This window comes from Onychostoma macrolepis, chromosome 25, assembly GCF_012432095.1.
Source record: "Onychostoma macrolepis isolate SWU-2019 chromosome 25, ASM1243209v1, whole genome shotgun sequence".
Classification (NCBI taxonomy): domain Eukaryota; kingdom Metazoa; phylum Chordata; class Actinopteri; order Cypriniformes; family Cyprinidae; genus Onychostoma; species Onychostoma macrolepis.
The window spans coordinates 14307413-14334090 of NC_081179.1; the positions used below are offsets into that span (position 1 = coordinate 14307413).

The following is a 26678-nucleotide window of genomic DNA, read 5'->3' on the forward strand; positions in this document are numbered from 1 at the left end:
TTTTTATTTCAAAATCATGTTTTTTAGCATGATTTGAGAGTGATCCACAAGGAGTTCATGGTCATTTCATGGAGTTCATTTCACAAATTTGGTAATTTGATAAGTGACCTAGAATTTTCTGAGTAGTACAGTTTAGACAGTATATACTTTTACAACCAACAAAGTCAACTATTTTTCCTTGTAGCCTGCAAAGATGATTTCCTCACCCGGAAGTGTGTGTTTCCCGAGTTCTGATTGGCTGATTGCAACAGCATGACGCTGCTGAAAATCCAATAGTGAGATGCCACACTTTGGTTGCTTTGAAGAGCTCCGGTTTGCACATCCGTGCGTCCGTCTGCGCTTTCTCTTTCATTGAGTGCAGCGTGCCACATCCAGCGGGCCTTTCTTTTGGGCAATCCTTCCTTTCAAAACACCACCTCAAAAAGAAGCAATTAATTGAGGGCTACCGGAATATTAATCATTCCCTTCACTTTTGCACTGAAAAGGGTTTGAAATGATGCTGGTTGTGCTGTTTATCGCTGCTTTTGCAGCGGCCGCGCGCGCGAGTGATGTGCTGGAGTACACAGATGATGATTTTGACAGCAAAATCGGAGATCATGACCTTATCCTGGTGGAGTTCTTCGCACCCTGGTGAGTGTTTGACTATTTAAACGAGCTTTTCTTCATGCAATTTAGAAAATCTGGACATTAGAAAATTTGGTGCATTACCACTTACTCTAGATAATTAATATTAATTCGAAATGTCTATTATTAAGCTTTTTTCTAGATGCCTACCCTATAATGTAGTATTAGGGAACTGCTTGCATGATCAGGGCTTTGAATAACACTGCAAAGCTAGTTTGCTAAAGCGAAAGTAACTGCTTCAGCTGCTTTTCTAGTCAAGTTAGAAGGTCATGAGATGCTAATAAGGAGTCTGGGAATGTATATGGAGTGATAAGGGCTTTTAAACGCTCGCTGGGATTTGAATGAATCCATGCAACTCCATAGTTGTGGACGAAACTAATTATATCAATCACTTCCTGTTTGTAGCTTTTCCTCTTATTTGCTAATGCTATGTAGTGGATTAGTTGCCTGTCAGTCGCTCACATTCTGCATAACGTCTCTTAATGTGTTATGTGGGGCGAAAGAAAGTCATACAGGTTTGAGTCCACATGAGATTGAGTAATTGATGATGAATTCTCATTTTTAGGTGAACTGTCTCTTTAAGAACTTGCACTCTGCACATGAAGGCCAACGTTAGTGGTTGTTTGTTCTCTGTGTGAAATTGGATTTTTAGAGCAATTTGTAGATTTACAGAATTAAACCTCAGTGTGTCGAACGGATTTAATGTTTGTCTTAAGTTGCGGCAAAAGAAAGTATATCAGATAGTAATCGCAGATAAGGGCCGTAACAAGGATGTTTGGAGGCTAGGCGGCCCTCCGTTGTAACGTTTTGATTGGTCGATGAAGTTTCGCTGGCCGTGTGTGATTGGCTGACGCAGACTACGTAGTTCAGCGTTACTGACTAACTTCAGACCTAATTCATCAATGACTTACCATGCCTCAGATTTTATAGGTAGTTAAGAGGTAATTTGCCTAAAAAAAAATTTTTTTTTATATATATATCCACCAGTCTGTCATGAGTGTATATAGAAGACAAATTTTTCAAAGTAATAAACTTCTTGTCATCTTTACTTTTAGGTGTGGCCATTGCAAACGTCTTGCCCCTGAGTATGAGGCAGCCGCCACTCGACTAAAAGGCGTCGTCCCACTTGCTAAGGTATTCTCACCAAACCCTGCAAATTTACCTGGAATACATTTTACATAGTCTCATTATAGACTTTCATATTTTTCAGGTTGCTATATTTTTTTTAAGACCTATCTGAAATGATTTGGACTTCCCTTTTGAAAAACAAGTGCACTTAATTGTACTCAATGTGCACTTGTAGTGTACTGATAACATAATATTAGTAAAATAAAATAAAAAAACACCTAAGTGTACTTGGAGAAAGATAACATTTCTTAAATTTAAGCTCACTTTTTAGTAATGCCAAAATATAACGTCACCCCCAAAATGAAAATTCTGTCACATGCTGTGTGAGTATAAGTGTGAAATGAATGCAATGTTATTGGCAATTAAAGGGCAGTTCACTCCAAAAGTTGTTACCAAACAGTTGCTGGTAGCTACTGACTTCTATAGTATGGGGAAAAATTCTATTGTCTAGAGTCTAAGTCAAAGGCTACCAGCAACTGTTTGGTAATCAACAACTTTAGGGTGAGTAACTTTTTGAGTTAACTGTCCCTTTAATTGCAAATAACACGCAAAAGTCTTCAAAAACATTGCATTCGTTTCACACAGCATATTCTTTTATATTCTCGTCTGCTAAAAGTATACTGTAGTGTACTTTCTTTTCACAAGGGTTGACTTGGGTCTGGTGGAAGATTGCTCTTAATGTTCTTCTCTAACGTGATCTAGGTGGACTGTACCGTCAGTTCCAGCGTGTGCGGCAAATATGGCGTGAGCGGATACCCAACCCTGAAGATTTTCAGAGATGGAGAGGACTCTGGTAGCTATGATGGTCCCAGGACAGCAGGTGTGTTCTTGTATCCTGTGTGATGCCGTATGTAGTTTCTTCATCAGATGTTAATGTCTTTGCTGTTTCTTTAATCCGACAGATGGAATTGTTAGCCACCTGAAGAAGCAGGCAGGTCCAGCCTCTGTGGAGCTCAAAAGTGAGGCTGAATATCAGAAGTTCGTTGGGGACCGTGATGCCAGTGTTGTGGGTAAGTGATGGTATTGTACAGGAACGTTTACTGTCTCACATTAGACCTGGTTGTACTGTATTACTTTTTTTGCATCGGTGCTCTTGACTATATGTAATCGTTATCTGTGTGTCCAGGATTCTTCGCTGATGGAGGAAGTGCTGCTCAGGGAGAGTTCCTGAAGGCTGCCAGCGCTTTGAGAGAGTCCTACCGTTTTGCCCACACTAACGTAGAGGACTTATTGAAGAAGCATGACTTTGATGGAGAGTATGTGGCATTTTTCTGTTCCTAGTGATTTTGGTTTCAGTTTTGCACAGAAATTCATCCTGTTTCTAATTCTTTCTTTTTCTTTTTTTCTTTTTTTTTTTTTAAATGTGTGTTGCAGGGGTGTTATTTTGTTCCGACCACCTCATCTCAGCAACAAATTTGAAGATGGCAGTGTGAAATTCGCTGAGGACAAATTCACAAGCGCAAAGATCAAGAAGTTTATTCAGGATAACATGTACGTTTTAGCTTATGATCACTGTTACAATGCGTAAAGTAGGGCACTCATTTGCTAATATCTGCATTTTGTTTACTATTAGTTTGTCTGTGTGATTTGGTGGTTGAATGTCATATTAAAGTCTTTTTTCCCCATATGACAGTTTTGGCATCTGTCCCCACATGACTGATGACAACAAAGACCAGCTGAAAGGCAAAGACTTGTTGGTGGCCTACTATGACGTGGATTATGAGAAGAACCCCAAGGGTTCCAACTACTGGAGGAACAGGTACAACTCTATTTTGCAAATTAGTTTGTTTCAGGGGCATTGCAACTTATGTATATAGAAGTGGCATTTATTTTCAGTACATTTCAAATACTATGGAAATATGGTGTGTGTGTGTATATATATATTTTACTTGTTTATTTTCTTGCCCAAGCTTGGAAAAGTTGCAAAATATTACATTTAAAAAAATAATGGATTTATTTTTTTTTTTCTTATAGTGAATGTAAATTTTTCCATTTTATGGAAGTATTTTTTGGTCTCCATGTTGAAAAGTGTTATCAAACATATTATAAAACACAAGTTTTATAGAATATTACTTTTCAGTGAAGCAGTGTATTTAAATGGTGATCTGAGATCAGACTCTTATCGTCCTTGTGTCTCTCTCTCCAGGGTAATGAAGGTGGCCAAGAGCTTCCTGGATCAGGGGCAGAAGCTCAGCTTCGCTGTGGCCAGTAAGAACAGCTTCAACCATGACGTGTCTGAGCTGGGTCTGGACGGCAGCAGTGGAGAGCTGCCTCTTGTCGGCATCCGTACTGCCAAGGGAGACAAATACGTCATGAAGGAGGAGTTCTCGTAAGGTTTTTTTTTTTCTTCTCGCTTTAACAAAGGACCTTGTTTTAAGCAGCAAAAAAAAAATCTATCCTTTTTTGTCTGCAGTCGTGATGGAAAGGCCTTGGAAAAGTTCCTGCAGGATTATTTTGATGGAAACCTGAAGCGTTACCTCAAATCAGAGCCCATTCCTGAAAACAATGATGGCCCTGTGAAGGTGCGTCAGGCAATTTTGTTTCTACATATATATTTACATTTTAAATACTAGTTCACATAACCTGGAACTTCGTCCTTATTATTCCAGGTTATTGTGGCTGAGAACTTTGACTCAATTGTAAATGATGAGAGCAAAGACGTTCTCATTGAGTTTTACGCCCCCTGGTGTGGACACTGCAAGAGCCTGGAGCCTAAATACAAAGAACTCGGAGAGAAGGTAAGTTTTTAGAGCTTGATGTTGTATTGTTTGCTGTGAAATATTGACCTGAAAGGTCATTTCAGAGATATTATCTTTATTTTACAGCTTTCAGACAATCCAAACATTGTCATCGCAAAGATGGATGCCACCGCTAACGATGTCCCCTCTCCATATGAAGTTAGAGGGTATGTAGTGACTATCCATTTTTTTCCGCCGAAATTATGCTAGTGCTTTTTCTGTGATTTGTTGCTAATTGGTTTACTCGCAATCTGACCCTTTCGCTTTCAGATTCCCCACAATCTATTTCTCCCCTGCTGGTCAGAAGCAAAATCCAAAGAAATATGAGGTTTGTGTTTTCAATTTTTATTTTATTTGTATTTTTATCTCAAATTCAGTGTTCATTCTACCAAGAAATGTGAATGTAATCAGTCTTGTTTCACCATCAGGGAGGTCGTGAAGTCAGCGACTTTATTTCCTACCTGAAAAGAGAGGCCACAAACACCGTGGTGGTCCAAGAGGATGAGAAGAAATCAAAGAAGAAGAAGTCTGAGTTATAAACAATCACAGCCCAACAAGGAAGGAGAGAATTTTTGCAGGAGACGTAAATTATATTCCAATCTTTAGTGAAGCGAGTGCTCTGACCCACGTCACAATGTTGGTCCACTCATGGGCCTGCTGCTCTGGGAACACTGTGGAAGGTTGTGACGGCCAGACTACGTGTGATTTTTAGATAAGTGAAAGAGGTACAGAGCTGTCAAATTGAGATTTTCCCTACACTGTACCTTGGAGAGATGCACTTTTGAGACCAATTCTACATGTTTCTTTCTCATGGAAAAGGGGGATTTGGTGAATTTTCTTTTTTTCCTTTTTTGTACTTTTTTTCTTTTTTTTTTTTTTCTTTGTACGTTTGGAAGGATTGTGAAATAAAAGGCCCACTAAACCTACAATCGTGCTGGTTTGAACCTTTTTTCATTCAATTACAATGATTGCATGTTGCAGCTGCAACAAACTTGTAGATATGCAGTTCAAGAAACTGTGAATCTTGTACCACCATTAACAATGCTTTCAGCCATTGGTTTGTTTTAACTGAAAATTGACCATATCCTAATCTGTATCACCGCTTTAAGTACTTTTGTGGCTGATCTGTTGTTGATGTATTTGTTCCAGAATTATAAAAAGCTGCAGAAGCTAAAGATAAGCATCTAAAGACTGATGAAATGTTTTCAGCAGTTGTTCCAGGATGTTCCTTGGGTTGTAGAGCTGTTGTTACATGTGATCATATTTCAAATGATGCTCTCTTGTAAATCAGTTTTGTTCGCTTTTATCAGGAAGGCAAATCTTAACTGTCAAAAAATGCCAAGCATATTTCTCTAAAGCATAACCAAGCAGGTTTTCATGGTATTGTACTTAAATGAAATGGAACTGGAAACTGATCCACATAGTGCTCTAGTAATGCACTAGATGGTGCAGTTTACACATCAACTCACAAAAGCACATGGGAAATTGGCATCACATACTTGTCAACTACATAAATAGTTATTGAGAATAACTGGGCATCACAAACAGAACAACTGAAGATCACACTACCAGACTTCCAAGTTGTTCTGATCACAAATTCACACAGAAACTAGGAAACACGTGACAAATGAAAAGGTGTTCTAAAATCGGATCAAAATATCAAACATCCTCGGACTGGATGAAATCATAGCATGAAGCTAATATCCGCAGACATGCTCTGAATTTTGGCAACTAGCATTGACTCGTCCAGACTGCAAATCACAGCAAAAATCTGTTACGTTATTGGCAGTCACAGGGCTATGCAACTCATGATCAGGCAAGAAAACTCTGAGGTACCACATTTGGTTTTGGCATCAACTGGTTTAGTTCATTTAGCAGTAGTTGACCCATAATTTTAAATCTACCCGAAGACAAACTGCGAGGCCTATATATCGAAAGCCTATATACTGAATTTTCTTTTACTGGCAAACATAACTGATATATTAGCATTACGACTAATAGCCCCTTCTATACAAAACATTTCACCTTGCTTTTTAAGCTGGCTTAAGTGTGTAGATATTTTACTAAAACACCAGCATTGATTCAAGTGGCATGCGGAAGTTTAAGAACAACAGTCTTTATTAAAATAATCTGTTTACATTTATTTCACATTGACAAAGATGTCGCGAGCGAGCTGCCAAACTGTTAAGAAACACATGCTTCATTTAAAAAATCCACAGAACAAGCAGCACAAATAAATAAATCACTAACAAAGAGCAATTAAAGCTTGATTTCATTAGACTGAAAAAAGCAAAAGAAAAAATGTTTCCACCTTATTTTTACAATGAAATGTTCATACCAGTTAAAACATGCTATGCTGTACTTAACTGATGCTATATGACATACAGTGTAGAGTTTGTATAATACAAAATATACAATATTGAGTAATGCATTATTACACAAGCAAATGAGAATAAAGTTAGCTAAAACAGACAATAAAATAGTTATAAAAAGCTTTTGTTTTTCTAAAAGGAACAGTGCAAGACAAGGCAACCAAAAGTACTTTTTGTAATGACAGACTTAGTCTAGAAGTTTCTTTCGGCTGTATGTCCTACTAGGTGTCCTTCGCCTTCTCGGCTGGCAAAGAGGAGATATATCCAGCTCAGACTTTGATCCTGCTGGGAGAAAGTATAAATTGTTATTATTAAACACTTCAAATGAACAAAACCTGATCTGATATTTTCCTCACTTTGTTTTGTTTTTGGTCATTTTGCTACGTTTATTCCGATAACTATTAGAAGACAACATGAGCGCAGATTTCAGAATACATCTTTTGCTATCTGCATGAGCACCAAAGCTAAACGTATCGAAGCACATGCATAAATGTCTAATTAAGGCATCTACTCTGAACTATAGCTCTACATACACTTTTCATTGTCTCACCATTAGGTTGTGTTGCTTCATTGATTACAGTTGATTTCTTGTATAACAGAGGTGATTGCGTGAGAGCGAAGATTCCACTGGCCGACACAGGTTTCTTTACTTTAGGGGTGTCCACTGAAAGTGATTCAAGCCACAACGTTTACGAACAAGAAAACACAAGGAACAAACTATGAATTTCACACAAGCTTTACTGTACCTTTTCTGCCCATCCATGCAAACTGTTCAGACATTGTAGGGTCTCTATCATCACATTCTTGAACCGCAGTCTCAGTCCAATCCATGCCTTCCGGTGAGCACTGATGGTCTATAACCTGGCTTGATCTCAAACCCAGTTTTCTTTGACTGACTGGGGTGCTCAGCGACTCCTTGAGTTCTTCCACCCCTTGAATACAGAAAACACCTTCAAGTTCTGGGTCCTCCAACACCCCAGGCTTTTCCAGGAGCGGAACCCCTTTGATGACCTGCTCTTTGCTCCCGCAAGCCTCAATCCGAGCTCTTTTCTTACGAGGCCAACTATTGAGGTTCTCCGGGGTTGACCATCCTCTGCTTTGAGGAGACGGAGTCAGTGGGGACGCCAATGGGGATTGGCTACTTGGCGGATAATGCGTGGGAGTGATCGACTGACATATGTACGTCTGTACACCCTTCCCAGGTGTACATTTGGCAGGGGTTCCTCGACTGCAGAGTGATGGTGATATGCAGCCAGGATGTCTAGAACATTGCGCAAGAGGGATGTCGACTTGTGGCACCTTCACATTTGATATGTTACAGTGCACAAGATGTGAGGCCACGCCCTTGGTTGCACTACTAGGTGCTTCACCTGCATTGAAAGAATCGGTCCTTCTTAACTTTAGCTTAGGCAGGCCTGATGCCTGCATCTCCATCTCCACTTCATAAGTACGTGGTTGAGGAGTGGACCTCTTTCCACATGCAGGAGTTCGCCTTGTTCTTGGGGTGGAGATCTTTGGTGTTCCAGAGGAGTATCCAAGACGTGCTTCTGCTTCTCGTTGGCGCCGGTCTGGAGTTTGACGGAAGCCGTAGCTTCGGCTCGGTGTGGTAATGGCGGGGGTGGCTTGTTTTCCCTTAAATTCGAAAACCTCTGAGGATCTAGAGGGTTTCCTTGAGAAAGCGATGTTCATCTTAATGCCCCCTGTGAGTTGGGTCTTCACCACTGAGGCCTCAGATATATCAATGCTTTCATCATCTGTGGTAATGCTGAATTCAGAGCAATCAAACTGCTGGGAGTCGGAAAATGACGCCTCTTCTGCTTTTCCATGGTTGATCTCGTTTTGCCCAATCATTTTGTTATCCTGTGGAAATTCTCCCATATTACTAGTGGGTGAACTACTTTGATGGTGAATGTGTGATCTAGGAGGAACAGAGGATGGTGATGCACTTAATTTTGCTGCAGACAGACCTTTACGAGGCGAAGGGCTGGATCCTGCAACGTCTCGAGACTTTTCAGGAAGCGACGAGGACTCTTTTACAGGTGTTCTACCAGAGCGAGTGCACATCCTGTGTGTTAAGCTGGGGCTTTTTACAGGAGTTTGTATATTTGGTTTTAATGGTGAAGCACAGAGAGGAAATGGCCCGGAATCAGATTCTTGTGAATCAATGGAAGCAAATTCGCCAGACTGTTCGGTAATCTTGCAAGGTAAGCTCAGTGTCCTCCTCATTTTTCCTGATCTCGTAATGGACTGAGATGTTTCTGGATCAACATTTCCAAGGATTTCAAGTGTCCTAGGCATCGTTCCAGGAGATGCCTTGGATTTCCTTTGGGGCATCTTGTCAGGCGTTTTGCAAACATTTCTTTCCCCTGAGCTGCTATTTTTGCCAGGTGTAAGCAGCCTTGGTGAGCATCTTTTTGTAAACGTCAGAGACTCCGGCATATTGATTGGGTTTTCTGTCAGGCGTTTCCGTGGAGATGGAGACCATGTCACACTCTTCTTTGGCGTTTTACCATTTGGGCTCCTCAGCCAAGCGCCATTAGGAGAAACACAATCCAAGAGGTTTTTAATTGGGGTCTTGAGTATCCCCTTGAGTGGGCTTTTCGTGGGTGTCTCTACCACTAGACTCTTCTCAGCAGGTGAACGAAAAGGGCTCCCTCGCAGGGTCATCCCATTCTCTCCAACTGCCTGGCTTGGAGTTCTTGGGGACCGAGGGGCTCTGCACCCAACTGCAGATCCTACTGGATCAGATCTTAACTTCTGTGGAGTTTTATTTTGATTCTGAAGAATAAATGCATCACATTAATGCAAAATAGATGACAGGACTTATACACTCAAAACTCCTTCAACATTTCATATTTTAATTAACTGTAAACTGAAAGGGATATTACCTCAAAAACTGCAGACCTAAGTGACAACTCTTTGCTGCCTTGATCTTCTGAGGAGGATGCTGTAATGTGCCGTAGGTGACCAGGGGACTGGGTAGCACCAAAAAGAAGCCGAACTGGCGACCTAACAGAACTAACATTGAATCCTCCTGCAAAATGAATACAAGGCTACTTAGAGAATGCACCAGCATTCACCTTCACAGAATGTTCAAAAACTAAACATTTTATGTCCAGAAGCTTAATGACATCTATTTTTACTGTGTCACTGAAACAATTTCACTATTTCCTGCTCACCTTTACCCTCAGAGTGGCAGAGTTGAGAGGAGGAGATGGCACGGTCCAGGTTTCGGGAACGTGGCTGTGAGCTTGAATAGAACAAACTGGAATGTCTCCTGGTAAGGCTTTTAATTCTTGGGCTCCTCCTCAAGTCTAAGAACAAATTATTTATTAGAGTACTTTCTATTAGTAAGTGGTCTTTCTATGTTTGACATTGTAGCAAAATCTTAGACACTAACCAGCAGTTGGTTTGACAGGAGACTCTTCAATAATGCACACATCAGATTCTACAGATCTTCTGTGACAAAGAGAGCAAGAGAAATACAAAAGATTTGATTTCAAACCGGATCCCTTACAATTGACCTATCGGTAAGCCCCTCCCCTCAAACGCAGACTAGCCAATGGCAGTCGATTATCAGTTGCACAGGGAGCGGACCTCGGACATCTTTAGGTTTCAGCGCCATAGAGAAACATCGGAAGATCCAAAGCTCGCATCGGTTTTATGGGGTTTATGCTTCAAAAATGGAAAAACTATGTGCCTGGGGTACTTGTAACACTGATTCCAGGTATCCTGAGAGGATGGCCAATATAATTTATCTTATTACATTTCCTGAATCCAAACAAAACAGAGCAAAATGTCCCTAAGTATTCACCCCAATACAAATGAAAACAAAAACGTTCATTTTCTGGTTGTCATACACTAATTAAGTTACAATTTTCATCTGCTCAAGCAGAACGTCAATGTTATCTTGTGCTTTAGCAAGGTATCTCTGGCTAAATAACGTTAAAGTTAGTGAGTCCATGCTAATGTACAAACCTAAATAGCTGACTGTTCTCGCGTCTTGTACAGTGTAGCTCAAAAACACATAAACGAAGGTCTACATTTCAGTGCCTCTCCATATTAAACTGGTTAAATGTACATTAATTTAATCATACCCTGTGATACATGAACAGTATTGATCTGCGATCGTGATGACCGACCATAATATGAGACTTCTCCCGCTTACATTGTGATCTGTAAACCATCGCTTCGAGTTACCCACCATATTTATTTTTAAATATTTTATAAATCCCTCCATGGAATATTTAATTCCCATTTGGTGGCCTTCTGTGTCCAAAATTTAGCAAAAACATCGTGGGACAAGGTTTTCACACTGCAGCTGTCATTGTAAGACAGTGAGCAATTCTGTTTGTTTGTCCGAGGGTGCAACAGTAACTAAGGGGGGCGGGGCTTACCGATAGGTCAATTGTCAAGCATCAGTGAACAAATATAACAAATTAAAAATCAGGACACATGACTCACCTGCCAGTCCTTTGCCGGTGAAGAAAACGATTGGACACCTGTTTATGCAGTGGTGTTTCAGTTACTTTCTTTGTCAGAAGAGTGTGTCTTTCTGAAATTTAAAAGTTAAGGTTTTTAAGTTCACACACTACATTAAACAATTAAACAATATCTCACTATCAAAAATAAAAATTACCATCATCGTCCATATGTGAACGCTTGCGTTTCTTAAGTCCCTCTACTGCCGACACAGACTGACTCCGTGGCATTTTGGACTTCTTTAAGGGCGATATGGCCACTTGGTTGAAAAGATTTCTCCTTACCTTTGTTACCTCTGTGAACAAAAGAAAAAGGTGCAACAACAGATGACAACTTTATAGGACAGCATGAAGATTAAAATGGAATGGGCCAATTACCTTGAACTGCTTGCTTTGGAGGTGGTGGTTCTTCCACAGCAGGTTTTTCTACTGGGACACAGTGTTTCGGCTTTGCCTGCATTCCAAAATAGGCAAGTTAGTATTTTAGTTCTTGTGACAAGATGGAAAGTAATAGAATAAAAATAATGAAATCTCACCAGCCGTGAGGACTTTCTTGGCATCTCTATCTGTCGAAGTGCCTGAGGAGCCTCAGTCATGCTTTTGTGGCGTGTGAGCATGTTCTGTCTGCAAAAAGACAAAAGAGTTTATTTGACCACTTACACACAAAGCACTTGATATAATCACACATTCTTTTCTATGACAAATCACCTCCTCTTTTTAGCAGAGCGATTGCGGAGTTCCTCCAGATGATCTCCGACACTAGATAAATTGCTCTGTGTGGCAGAGAAAGGTGAAGGACTCACAGACACACTGTCCTTAGCCATCGACTCATCACTGAAGAAGTCAGAGGGCAGGACAGCAACAAGCGCCTCGGGCAACTGAGTTCCTAAACTGTGGTAGACATCTGCCAGGACTTTAGGGATGCTGTTCAGGAACCTGGGAGATACCATATCAGAGATCACATCTTATTAATTGGGTTTGGATAAAATTTGCATTTTCATGAATATTCCTGAGTTGCTGATAACCTACACTGGCAGAACTTCATCCTGCATGAATTTGGATAAGTAAACAGCATCTTTACTCCGGGAGATAATCCGGAGCATATCAGCCACCTTGAAAGGGGTTTATAAAAAATTACCAACATCATATTTAACAACCACAAACCACAGAAGATTTCTGCATTCCATTAAATTTAAATTATTGGTTATGACACTGAGGTTTTAAAAGGTTGATTGTCTCCTTACATCCTCAACTCTTTGTTCCACAACCTCCTCGTCTTCTTGTTGTTCTGGTTGTCTGCACAATTCAAGTCTGATAACTGCTTGCAGCTGGCATCTGTATAAGGAATAATGATTTGTGAGTCCATTACCTTATCATTACCTTTATTAAAATGTTCCAAGCTTACGGTCAATTCATCTGGACATTGATTTAATTTGGTCTGAATACTTACTCCCTGATTTTACTCTCTTCATCTGAAGAATTTCCGTAAAGCTGACGAATAGCCTGACAGGATTTCAACAGATGCTTCTGCACCAAGCCCAAGAATGAAGCCTGGTGAGAAATGGTTAAATGTACAATTAAAAAAACAACTGTACAAAAAACATATCAAGTTTCCTAAATGATTACATGACTTTGGTCTTCACATGATACATTAAACCTTCATATCAACAATAAACATCTCTTAGAAGCATACATATTAACATTACAAACACAAAATTAACTAATTAGACTAGAATCTAATTAAGGGCAAAACAGAGTTTATTATAAACACGTACATGGAGACCATGTTTTGCAGTTGCCTGCAACCAGGCAACACAGCTGTATGATTTTAATGTATGTGTTCCTCTGACTCACCTCCACATCAGTGTTAGTTTTGATGAATGCCTTAACAACCGAAAGCATATCCTGGACTTGAGAGGGAACAGACATGGATCTGTTCTCCACAGCTTTCTGAAAAGAGAGTCCCAGGTGGGAGAGCAGCTCTTCCTCACTGCTGAAATCTGTTTGAGTCAATGAACATCATTAACAATTTATTTACAATAAAGTTAAAAAACAGTCCTGTTTTTACTTCATGGAGATCCTAAACCTTGGACATTATAACTTAAGGCTTTTTTCAAATAAATTACTCGATACTCACGCAAGAGGCCAGGCTTGGTCCGATCCCCAGAGCATCTCTTGCCCCCTTTTTCAGTTGCTTTGGCAGGTCCAGCAGAACTGCTATCACCCTGAGTCTTTTGAGCTTTCACATTCAAGCGAGCAAAATTCAGCATCTGTAGAGAGCGACTCATAGTCTTCATCTTCTGCCTTACTGGTGTGCATTGTGTACCTCCTGAAAAAGAGAAAATTAGGCCAAAAATCATTAATAAAAACATGGCATTTGTTTGTTGTGTGTTCATGACATAGACAAACAAAATCACTGCAAGTATATAGTAAATTTTATGATGCAACAATCACTTCATCGAGTACCATTTTGTACTCACGTTTTTTGGACCTCAGGTTGCCACTGGATCCAGCTGTGCTGCTCTGATAGAGCTCTGAGAGACTGCTGGTGATCTCCTGCTGAGTATCTGAGTACTCCTCTTCCCTCTCCTCTTCCTCTGGAGCTGCATGCAGGAGCCTGTACATGTAAGACAGATCTTTTAGTACCAAAATAAAAATAGCCTATGACAAATATAATATGTGCCATTTTGATAATTTTTGGGGGGTAAACTTTTAACACCATTTCAGCAGCTAAGGGTTTCATGGCAGGAGTTGTGTTGTGCATTTTCTTTCAGTTACATAGGAGCTGTAAATATGCAATAAAACAAAACAAGCAAAATAAAACAGATTGTAATTACACAAGATGCTTTAAATGTACATATGATAAAAACTACTACGTTTTCAGGAAAGAGCTTTTTCCTGCTAAATCCTACTAAATAAAATTGTTGTCTACATGCATTAATATTAGAGCAGTTCAATAATATGTTTTTAATATATTTTGATTAAACTATGATTTAGAGTTTCATTTGACATTTGCATTATCTTTCATTGGTAACAAGCCTCCACAAGTGTTCATGTTCAGGGTTGCCAGATATCAAAAGATTAAATCCTCCAGTCAGAGCTTTTCTTTTCAATGGAAACACATTCTGTCCAGTATCACTTAATCTCACCAATCTGGCTACTATGCACATGCACTTTCTTTTCAATAAGAAAAAAGTGCTGATGATCTGAAAACTAAATATAATAAATCATGAAGCTACATGAAGGAAATTAAACCGTGAATACAAGCTGATTCTCGTGATTTTTGCTTACTGAATATGCAATAATACTAAGTAAAAATACATTTCTCACATGATAATCACGATTATCAGTTTCTCTGTTATCTGCTATAATCTTGTCAAATAAAACGAGTGAAAGATTCCAAACCTCATTGATTCCATTAAATGGCAGCTGATTCCTGATTGGTCAGACAAAGGAAACCATCCCTCCACCAGCTCATTTCTCCTTAAATAAGACCCTTGCTTGAGCTCTTGATTGGCCCAGTCAGGAACAATTGTCAACTTTCCTTCATCTGGAAAACGCAATAATTTTTTTTAAGCTCAGGATCAAAACTTTAAGGTTGTGTTTGTCTGTTTATATGCACAAGGCACAAAAAAACCCAGATTATTTCAGAAAAAAACAAACACCTGAGCAATCCTCATCTTCCATGATGTCATACATGGCATTCAGAACACTGCTGACAACATCAGGTAGGTCACTGGAGATGTCTGTGGTGTCCAAGGGAACAACGTGTGTGGGCAGAAGCTGGTCTTCCTGAGTAACCAGAGGCTGAAGGACAGTGAGTTGAGCCGTACAGGAGGAGAGCACCGACAGCACCGCTGAACACACCACACCTCCTTCATTCACTTCTGCTAGCTATGTCAATAAAGAAAAAATATATTGTTCTCCACATTTTTGCACTCAAATTACCCACACAGGGACAATAAATTATTTTTGCCTTTATCTTTGGACAATGTAAACACTTACAGAACACTTACAAACACAAAGCAAAAAACAAAAGTCCATGCACTACATTAAGGATCTACAACCTTGTAAGGACCAAAGGCATAGATATGGAGCATGTGTGTATATATACACAGGTGTCTGTATATTTTAGCTATTACAAAACAGCATTGCATGTGACTTCAATCATATTTCACAGCTGGAACCATCCTAATATAAAACAACATAATAGATGAAGTCATTTTACCATGGCAGGTCCTCCAGTAGATATCTGCTTTAAGCGCTGAAAAGCCTCCTGACCCAGTTCAGCATCTGTGCACTGAATTATCCAGCTCTCAGAGGCTGAACGTGAGAGGGAGATGGAGTCCAGGTCCTGCAGGACACCTCTGAGAACCACATCCACAGGAGCTCGCAAGAACCTCTGCCTGCATGATACCGGCTCCAGAGTCACACTATAGGAACATTTGTTCCCATCTGCAACAAAAAATAAAATGTATAAATCACTGATCATTTTGGAAAAATTAGCCCAAATAAAAAGTTGAAGCTGAAATTCAATTATTTTTTAATTATATTATTCATTATAATTAGGCCTAATACTTTCTATCTACTATCTATATCTATATCTATATCTATATATATATATATATATATATATATATATATATATATATATATATATATAGAGAGAGAGAGAGAGATAGATATATTATACACATACATTTATATTATACATATATAAATTATAAAGCCATTATTCCAGTCTTCAGTGTCACATGATCCTTCAGAATTCATTCTAATATATTAATTTACTGCTCAAGAAAATGTGTTCGTTTGTGCTGCTTAGTATTTTTGTGAAAAATGTGATCCACTACTATTCAAAAGTTTCTAAGATTTACAAATAATACTTTTACTAAGCAAGGATACAATAAATTGATCAAAATTGACAAAGACATGTGTAATGTTACAAAAGATTTTTATTTCAAATAAATGCTTTTATTTTGAACTTTCCATCAAAGAATTCTGAAAAAAAATCTCACTGTTTCTACAAAAATATGAAGCAGTTTTCAACCACTCAACTGGATGCTCCAAACATTTTAACATTGATAATAAGAAATGCTGCAGAAAACTTTGCCTTCACAAGAAATAATGAATTACATTGAAGAATATATTAAAATGGAAAACAATTATTTTAAATTGTAATGATGTCCCACAATATTCCCTTTTTATTATTTAAATGCTGCCTTGGTGAGCATAGAGACTTTTTTCAAAAACATAAAAAACTAGGATTATTTGTCCTTGTGTGTGTGTTTGTATTTTATTATTTACCTGCAATCCAGGAAAGACATCCACCCAAAGGAGGAAAGACGTGTTGGTGCATTCTTTCCGACAACTGAAGGTAGCTATTGGTTGAATCTATAGGAAAGGCATCTATTCCCAAATCCAGTGAAGGGCTTGTGTCAGAATGCTGGTCCATCAATGGCAAACAAGGAGACAGCATGGGCACAACCCGTCCACCAACCTGCCCAAGACGCTCTGCCAATGTCTCCATGCCAGTGGAGTCCTCCACCACATGATTAGCCTGGTTCAACAAAAAAAAAAAAAAAAACATACTGTAGTCAAAAACACTGATATAAACCCCAATTATACATAGGAACTTTATAAGAGCACCACTTACCTTCAATATACCCGAATCAGCCCAATGAAGCAACACTTTGCGTTGCATAAGCATATCTATCAGACCTTTGGGCAGCACCTGCTCATGTATGTCTCCATGAAGTCTACTGTCATCCCTACGGATGGACATGTAGTCTTCCAACTCTGCTTTGGACCGTGGACATTCAGACACAACAAAAAGGACATTTTTGTCAACGCTTAACATGTCATAGTCCTGCAGAGGGATATTTCTGCCACTTCTACTCGATCTTCTTGGTCTCAGTGTGACTTTGGTGGGAGACGTTAGATCAGGTCTGTCCCACTGGAAGTCTAGAAGGATCTCTTTCAAGGCATTCTGGACACAACTAGCCGGGCTGGGTTTCAGTTTGTTGGACTTTTCCTGACTTTTGGGTGACTTTCCTTCCACGCCAAATTTGACAAGCAGCTCCTCTTCGAAGTCACTGAACACCTTCTCCTGGAGCTCCTTGAAATCAGATCCTCTGGTTATAAGTGTTGCACTTTTCACAGTCCTTGAATGGAAGAATTTATAACCCCATCGCACTTTTTCCAGCCCATATTTGTGTCCTAAACTGAGCAGGACTCTTAGTATCCACTGTTTGAGGTGGTTTTGATAGGCACTAGTCGTGCTGTTGGTCTCTTCTGGCCGATAATCCACATCGATGGCAAAAACCACATTCTGCGAGGCCATAACTGGACTTAAAGAGCTGTCATGCAAAACACTATCGCCTCCAGCGATCAAATGTCACACGCATAGACGTTTAGAACTAGATTAGACAAAGAAAACAAACACTAAACATGACATCGAGTCTTTTAAAACGTCAATAAACGCATTTGAACGCTAACCAAGAAACATTTTAAGAGCAGCTGCTTCGAACGAACGAGCCATGATTCCCGTCGCTGTTGAGCTAAAACAACACGAAACGGTTAGAAATGAACTAAGTCATATAAATATACGGTTAATGATAACGGAAAGTTATTTAAAAAAAACAGCATTTTGAAAGTATTGTTTTGTTACACTTCAGAGTTTCCGTTAGCCATAGCTCTCTTCTCTCCCTTAAACTCTTCGCGCTTCAGAATTCGTTTAATGTCATTGGCTGGAGCGAACGAACTTTAAAAACGTCAATCATTTCTCGTCGTGTGATTGGACCAGAGAGCTCCAGCAATAAAAAAATACAAAGACGTCAATCGTTTCTCGCTTCGTGATTGGTCCACAGTCACGTCAATAAAAAGAGCTTCTTCTCGTGCCTAGTATGCAGAGCATTATTCATGTGTTACTGGCATCTACTGGACAGAAGTCAAAGTTATATGAACAACTTTCTGTGGAATACCACAGAAAATATATTGTATATGCTTATTAATGTATTGTAATGTGTTGTCAGTGTTATTATTAATCACAATTTCCAGTAGTTTTTTTTGCTATAGCTTTTGAATTGATGCTTTGGCAATATTGTATGTATAGCGATCACAGTAATATGTGATATAATAAAACCGATGCACATTAGGAATCAAAAACTACAATTTCTTGTTTTAAAACCCAGCATTACGGATTTATGTACTGCTTTAATTTCCAATTTCATAGTTTGTTCTTGAAATGAAAATAAGAGTAAACGATATTATTATTAGTAAGAGATAATGAATTCAAGAACAGTGGCTTGCTTATTGCTCATGGTCATATTTTTAGATAAATATGGTGAGTTGATGCCATTTTTTTTTTTATACCATATCACATAAACAGCATTTGAAAGGGCCTCCTTTAATATATTTTTCTCAGAAATTAGGTCTGTCTCACCCCCATCCTCTCAAATGGCTGTATACTCAGGATACAGAAACCATTTATGGGTTAAATTGAAGTTCTTACGTGTTTCTCTTTAGATGATCGAGACAATTTAGTTTGACCAGACAGCATTAGTCATTGGGTCTGTTAAGGAAAAAAAGTAAAAAAAAACATAAAAGAGAACAAGTTGTGCCGAGTAATAGCTCTTTAGCCCAGACACTGTTTAAAAAATATAACTGGCTGCTTTTAGTGTTTCTCCATACACAAAACCAAAAGTGGAGATAAAACCATCTGCATAAAAGCACAAACTGCCTTTTTATCTTTAACACAAACCCAATCTTTATAATAAGCACATTAATTACATTAATATTTTATAATAAGATATTAAGGATAATTAGGTCAGTGACTCCAGATTTGATCATTTTCATTCTGCGCAAAAATTTTCCCGTGCTCTTGTAAAGAGACTTCCAGGGTGAAGGGCAGGGTAAAATAGGAAAGATTTTACATCGCATCAATTCATTGGAGAATAGACTTGTTTGCTTTGGCACAAAACTCTCAAACTAGGCTATCTCTGCGTCAGTACACAAAATGGAAATGTCAGCAGCGCATTAAAAGTAGGCCCAGATAAGTTCCCTGTCATAATAACAGACACAAGATGGTTTTAGATAAACATTTTCAATCTGAAATTAATTTCAGCAGTCTCACAAATGTCAGAAACTCAACAGCCTCAAAAACCTCCTTGCATCTACACAGAATGGAATTAGACGGTTATTTATATGGTAACAATGAGGTACAACACCATAAATCACTCAAAGTATCGATCTATTTGTTTCCCCTGACACACATATTAATAATTTCTTGCATGTCATCAATTGCCAACCGCCCTCATTGATGGTTTGAGGAAATGAGAGTGTGTAAATGGGTTACCCTCTGCTCATTCAGTATCCTTGTACATTTTAAGACAGATCAATGAGAGAAACAGACAAACACTGGGAGAACAAGGGCAACACAGCACTTCCAGTTATGTGCCTTTTGGTTCTGACCCAAAGCCCAAAGGGTTCTGCTTCACAGCGTATGAGAATGTAGGTCAGGGATTCAGTAAACGCATACTTTTGCAGACAGAACCCAGACAGCCTCGAACAGGCAACACTTTCAGTGATGCAAAGCAGAGACGCAAAAGCAGGTGAACGAGCAGGAAAATGAATGTAAAACACTCCTCATTTGTACCATTGTCCCAAAATCTAGTTTATGATCGTCTGTCGAGTGCCATGTCGTGAAGGTGGATCTAATAGTTTTGAAGAAAAGGGACAAATCCCTAATTTTCCTCAGTATTTAATCATTCATGCCCATCAGCAAAACTTGCCACTAGCAATATATTTAATAAACACTGGCCTGTAAACATGAGTCACTGTTTTCCTCCAATGATTCAGTCACATTTCAAGCCCACTCACTTGAATTATTTTGCCATGTCAACAGTGAAATAAACAGTCTTCACAGAATAGGATTATATACATATATTTCGAGTTGAGGACGCAAACACAAAGAGGATGTGTTGCAAAATACAATTGATTCAATTGTGTTAATTTAATAGACTTGGAAGGAGTCTATTAAGCCTGACGCACTCCCTTTTCAGGAAAATTTTCATCAGATCTTCTCTCAGCAAGGAATAAGCCATAAGACCAATTTGTTATATAACCAAGAACAGTGGGGCCAGTCCAAATGCCTGCTGGGAACATGATGTTTTTAATTGAAGGCTGTTTTTGTTCACTGCACATTACGCATTGGGCAGCACTCCCGCATTCAGATAAATCTGCAGCGTCATATTTTTATTTTAACAATTATGAAGCACAAAAATGGTGTTAGTTCTGAAAAGCGTCTGAAAATAAAGCTTCAGAAATAACGCATATCAATAAAAGGGTGTATTTAGCTTTGATGCAATAAGCAAGGCCTAAATGTAAATCGACTGATTAAGAAAGAGAGAGGGAATGGATAGGAGGAGACAAGACAAGTCTGGTGGAAGTGAACATAAAGTTTTTTTCCAAAACTGTTTCAAAACATCATATTTCTTTGGCCTCACTATCACCATGGCAACCACACCAAGCAAAGTAGGTTACTGAGACGCTTCGCTGCAGAAAGGAGAGATGAACAAGGAGATTTCCTATGAAGGAATAAAACAGTTAAAGGTGATTTTGTATGTTTCGTAGGATGATTTTTCCGCAGTGTTGGGGGTAATCCATTACAAATAATAAATTACTTTGTTTCCCATGTCTTGACTGACAGCTCTCGTGTTGCCAAGTTGAGAGAAATCGGGATTAAGTGCAGAGGCGTTGTGTGCTGTGTGAACACGATGTTTACTGTAGTTCAGGACTAAATATGAACATGTATTTATCTCATCTCACCTGCACAAAAACAGATTCCGTATTCCTCAAAATGAATAAGAACAGTCAAATGCTAACTGAGAATATTATACAAACTTACAATAAATAAATGTTAAAAAAGACAAATATAATTGATGTATTTAATCCCATTTAATTAATCAATTTCTTTGCTACTGACCTTCGATGATCCAATTCAACCATACTAAGCAAAAATGACACATCTGCGTTTCATTTTTGTTATTGCTGAATAGTGTTGAACTTTCTTCTCCAACTTCGTATTCTTCATGAAGTTTGTTTGAGGTGCGCCCTCTACTGTACAGACATGAATTTACATTTCCTTCAGCCTCACGCTTATTCATTTCACTTTTGTTGTGAAAAGGGCTTTTACATTTGTAAAAGAAAAAAACTTTTTATATTAAAAACAAACAAGCAAGCCCTGCCCAGGTTTAAAAAGTAACTCCAATGTAACACGTTACATTCCATAGAAAGTAACTAAGTAACGTAATTAGTTACTTTTTTAGGGAGTAACGCAATACTGTAATGCATTACTTTTGAAAGCAACTTTCCCCAACCAGACAGTGTGGCGCTATCATAACATTTGACAATCACAAAAGGACACAGCTACATTAAACACGGTAATATGCACTGTTATAATTACGCTACAGTATGTTTTTGCATAGTTGGGCAATATTCTTTATTAGTCTGTCAATGTATATATGACACCAAGTCTAATGAAATATTTTAAGTATTAAATACACATTTTGTGTTTCGGAGCTTGCGCATAACGCCGAAGCCAATTGTATGATAAAAGACCAAGGTATACTTAAGATTTGATGCGAACACATAGCTTTTCAAAAACACAGGCGCTCAACACATTAGAAAGTTCTATCTTTTTCAGTGTCTGAATTATTTCTGTTCATAAATTATGAACTTCCAGTTTATTGTGTAAACATGCTGGATGAAGCTGAGCCACAAGATCTGTTTTTCCGACTTTGCCTAAACCGGACTGGTCTGATTTTTGCTGTCTACAGCGATTAAAAAAAACAAAAACTAGCCTGAATCAATGGAGTGCATGTAAGCACACTTGACTCAACCAATGGTGTGAGTGTGGGGGGCGGGGCTATCTGTTTGTTGGGCCAATAGCAGAAGTGGGTGTTATAAGGAAACCAGTATGAAAACAGTTATTTTTTGCACATCTGTTGGGTTAATTTATAGGTTTTACATTTAATGTTAATACTATTTAATTGCAATATTGTCTCTCCAGTCAGAAAGGACAGAGATGAAGTAGTCTGTCTCAGTGGGTTGAAGGGTAATCCTTAAAACACATAAATAAACCCAGTCACACACCGTTTTGGTGCCAAGCACAATCTTTCACAACACTGCAGAATCCCCAGCTGGATGGTGAGGCATGATTTCCTATAATGTAACTAGATCAGAAGGCAAGTCAGAGAGATGCTATTTTTACATGGCATCTGTACTGGCTGATAGAAATCAGACGTTGAGGGAGTCCAGATAGAGACCGATGAAATGTGTTTTTGTGCTGTGATGTGGACACAGTGTAAACGCCTGCTCACATCTGAGATTATGCATGATCATTATGTGAGAAGCCATGACCGTTCATTATACTATGTAATGAGGAGTCATAAATGGACTTTACTTCCGTTTTCTTTTCCATGTTATGCTCACTTTATTTCCATTTTAATATTTTCTTGTTTTAGTAAATTTATTTCCATAAAGGTTCTTTATTGTCATCTATGGTTCCATAAAAAAAATGTTTAACATCAATGAAACCTCTCTATTGTACAAAAGGTTCTTTAGAGTATTAAAATGTTATTCACACGATAAAAGATAAAGAAATTATATATATATATATATATATATATATATGTATGTACGTACAAATGCATATTTAGATTAAGAAGTTATGACTTTACTGTTTTATTTTCATTCGTCTCTTGCTCATTTAGCATTCATTTTATATATATATATATATATATATATATTTTTTTTTTTTTTTTTTTTAAATCACACTTTTTCATCACTTTATGTTCATTTATGTAACACTTTCCCACTTCTTAGCTAATTTTTTTTTTTTTTTTAATAAAAGTCTCTGTAAATTGGTTTGCTGTTGACTGGACTATCAGATCATAATTTGATTCTGATAGCAAGGAAGCTAACCAATAAAGTTTCACTCCATTTGTCCAAGATCAGGAATCGTTAAATATTCCCAAAAATATGCAAGGTCAATTTATAAGTGCTGTCCAGAGCATCAATTGGGAGACAGTGCTTTTAGGAAAGTCACCAGAAGAAGACAGCAAAAAATTCACAGATAAACTGCTGAGCTTAATTGATGAATTTGCATGCAGACAAAGAAGTAGGAAGAAGAACACCATTCCTTGGATGAACATACAAATTTTTAATTTTTACAAATTTTGGATATGGCCCTAAAGGTTGCAGTCAAATCTAAAGTAAGCAGCGATAGATATACTTTTATGATGTTACGAAATAGGGTAGTTAAAGAACTTAGGGTAGCTAAAGCTGACTTCTTTCTGAACATAATAGAAAAAGCAGGAGGCAATACTAAGTCTATTTGGAGCCAGTTAAAAATATTAATGGGACATAATTCTATAGATCCTAAATCACTTGAACTGCTTGTTGATGGAAAACTTCAGAATAAGCCAGCTGAAGTAGCTGATGCTCTTGATAATTATTTCGTTGATTCAGTAGAAAATATCATTAAGTATTTTACTCCTGAATATAAGACCACTTTCTGTCAAGTTAAACAGACAGAACCAGCTTTCAACATAGTATCTATCACTGAGTCAGATGTGATGAGAGTGATTAGATCCCTCAGGCCATCTCGAGCTAAAGATGTCATTGGGTTGAATACATGCATGTTGAAAGAGCTTTCAGAAGTATTAGTTAACCCGATTACAAAAATTGTAAACCTTTCATTTACTCATGGGATGTTCCCAAATGAGTGGAAATTAGCTGCTGTAATTCCCATATTTAAAAGAGGTAATTGTCTATCCACCAGCAACTATAGACCTGTTAGCATTTTGCCCGTGGTTTCCAAGGTGGCTGAAAAACTATTTGCAGAACAAATTATAAATCATTTAAATACCAGTGCTTATCCTTTACATGCACATCAGTTTGATTTCCATACTAATCACTCAACAGATACAGCTAATTGCTATTTTATAGAAAAAGTGAAGTTATTGTTGGATCGAGGAGGGGTTGCTGGTGCCATCTTTCTAGATTTAAAAAAGGCCTTCGATACCATTAATCATGGAATTCTCTTATCTAAATTGAATGCATTTAATTTTTCTGTAGATGCCATTAAATTGGTAGAATCATATTTAACGCATCGGACTCAGTTGGTTAGAGTGAAGAATTATCAATCAGGTGTTGTTTCTTTGTCAGCAGGTGTCCCACAAGGTTCGATCTTGGGCCCACTTTTATTTCCTCTGTATGTAAATGATTTTCCAAATGTTTGTCTTAATTCTAACATCCAGATGTATGCAGATCAAACTGCTGTTCAGTTAAGAAAATCAATCCCAACTAACATTACACATTTGAATACTTATGCCTCTCTTAAGGTTCACTTAAAGAAGTGGTTAATTGAGAGTTAGTATTGTCAACATTAATTTTAGAAACTAAGTTCTACTGCCTTCCTATTTTGTCTGTTTCACTAGTTGAGAATTTTAGGCTATATACAGTGGGTACGGAAAGTATTCAGACCCCCTTAAATTTTTCACTCTTTGTTATATTGCAGCCATTTGCTAAAATCATTTAAGTTAATTTTTTTCCTCATTGATGTACACACAGCACCCCATATTGACAGAAAAACACAGAATTGTTGACATTTTTGCAGATTTATTAAAAAAGAAAACTGAAATATCACATGGTCCTAAGTATTCAGACCCTTTGCTCAGTATTTAGTAGAAGCACCCTTTGATCTAATACAGCCATGAGTCTTTTTGGGAAAGATGCAACAAGTTTTTCACACCTGGATTTGGGGATCCTCTGCCATTCCTCCTTGCAGATCCTCTCCAGTTCTGTCAGGTTGGATGGTAAACGTTGGTGGACAGCCATTTTTAGGTCTCTCCAGAGATGCTCAATTGGGTTTAAGTCAGGGCTCTGGCTGGGCCATTCAAGAACAGTCACAGAGTTGTTGTGAAGCCACTCCTTCTTTATTTTAGCGGTGTGCTTAGGGTCATTGTCTTGTTGGAAGGTAAACCTTCGGCCCAGTCTGAGGTCCTGAGCAGTCTGGAGAAGGTTTTCGTCCAGGATATCCCTGTACTTGGCCGCATTCATCTTTCCCTCGATTGCAACCAGTCGTCCTGTCCCTGCAGCTGAAAAACACCCCCACAGCATGATGCTGCCACCACCATGCTTCACTGTTGGGACTGTATTGGACAGGTGATGAGCAGTGCCTGGTTTTCTCCACACATACCGCTTAGAATTAAGGCCAAAAAGTTCTTCTTTACCTCTCTCACCAAGGCTCTTCTCCCCCGATAGCTCAGTTTGGCCGGACGGTCAGCTCTAGGAAGGGTTCTGGTCGTCCCAAACGTCTTCCATTTAAGGATTATGGAGGCCACTGTGCTCTTAGGAACCTTAAGTGCAGCAGAAATTTTTTTGTAATCTTGGCCAGATCTGTGCCTTGCCACAATTCTGTCTCTGAGCTCTTCAGGCAGTTCCTTTGACCTCATGATTCTCATTTGCTCTGACATGCACTGTGAGCTGTAAGGTCTTATATAGACAGGTGTGTGGCTTTCCTAATCAAGTCCAATCAGTATAATCAAACACAGCTGGACTCAAATGAAGGTGTAGAACCATCTCAAGGATGATCAGAAGAAATGGACAGCACCTGAGTTAAATATATGAGTGTCACAGCAAAGGGTCTGAATACTTAGGACCATGTGATATTTCAGTTTTTCTTTTTTAATAAATCTGCAAAAATGTCAACAATTCTGTGTTTTTCTGTCAATATGGGGTGCTGTGTGTACATTAATGAGGAAAAAAAAAATGAACTTAAATGATTTTAGCAAATGGCTGCAATATAACAAAGAGTGAAAAATTTAAGGGGGTCTGAATACTTTCCGTACCCACTGTACATGAGGTTGTTTGGTTGAGTACTGATTGAATGATCACTGCTATTGTTACTTGTCTGCATATAGATATTATGGATTAGTGATACATTGGTTATTTTGTTTGACTGTTGGATTATGTGTGTGTTTGCATGAGCTGGTATTGATCTGTTGGTTCTAGGTATAGTATAATTTTTAAACGGATGTAGATTTTTTAGGATTTGTGTAACTTTTATATGTATTTAGAAGCATGTATTCGTTATGTTTTGATTAATTGTTTTATATATTTAGGGTGACAATTTTACTGCAAACTGCAGATGCAAAATAGCCTTTTGGCTAATTCTGGCACATTGTACATTTATGTATTATTTATGTGCATTGTCCCTGTCAAATAAACCTCAAATAGAAATAGAAATAAAAGACAAATGAGCCGATGAA

The 26678-nt window shown here is 38.3% G+C and overlaps 2 protein-coding genes across 3 annotated transcripts; one reads left to right on the plus strand and one right to left on the minus strand.

Moving 5' to 3' along the window:
* The first annotated feature begins 289 nt into the window (after positions 1-289).
* Positions 290-5417, plus strand: pdia3 (protein disulfide isomerase family A, member 3). The gene is made up of 13 exons (XM_058767365.1): positions 290-630; positions 1680-1758; positions 2455-2572; positions 2655-2762; positions 2879-3008; positions 3127-3243; positions 3386-3511; positions 3899-4081; positions 4166-4274; positions 4362-4490; positions 4578-4657; positions 4761-4818; positions 4919-5417. Exons 1-13 carry the CDS (start codon positions 494-496, stop codon positions 5027-5029), a joined length of 1485 nt encoding a protein of 494 aa, XP_058623348.1. The 5' UTR covers positions 290-493; the 3' UTR covers positions 5030-5417.
* On the minus strand, positions 5152-18071 carry ticrr (TopBP1-interacting, checkpoint, and replication regulator). Of its 2 annotated transcripts, none has more exons than XM_058767364.1 (22): positions 17000-18071; positions 16651-16903; positions 15572-15798; positions 15009-15237; positions 14749-14893; positions 13824-13960; positions 13481-13672; positions 13198-13343; positions 12794-12894; positions 12588-12678; positions 12373-12455; positions 12052-12279; positions 11880-11967; positions 11722-11797; positions 11502-11639; positions 11327-11417; positions 10263-10321; positions 10042-10176; positions 9751-9896; positions 7609-9640; positions 7413-7526; positions 5152-7144 (listed from the first exon to the last, which is right to left on the minus strand). In XM_058767364.1, exons 1-22 carry the CDS (start codon positions 17684-17686, stop codon positions 7050-7052), a joined length of 5493 nt encoding a protein of 1830 aa, XP_058623347.1. In that variant the 5' UTR covers positions 17687-18071; the 3' UTR covers positions 5152-7049. The 2 variants fall into 2 exon arrangements, with proteins under 2 accessions (XP_058623347.1, XP_058623346.1); XM_058767363.1 differs by having other exon boundaries at positions 5152-7147.
* Positions 18072-26678: the final 8607 nt, after the last annotated feature.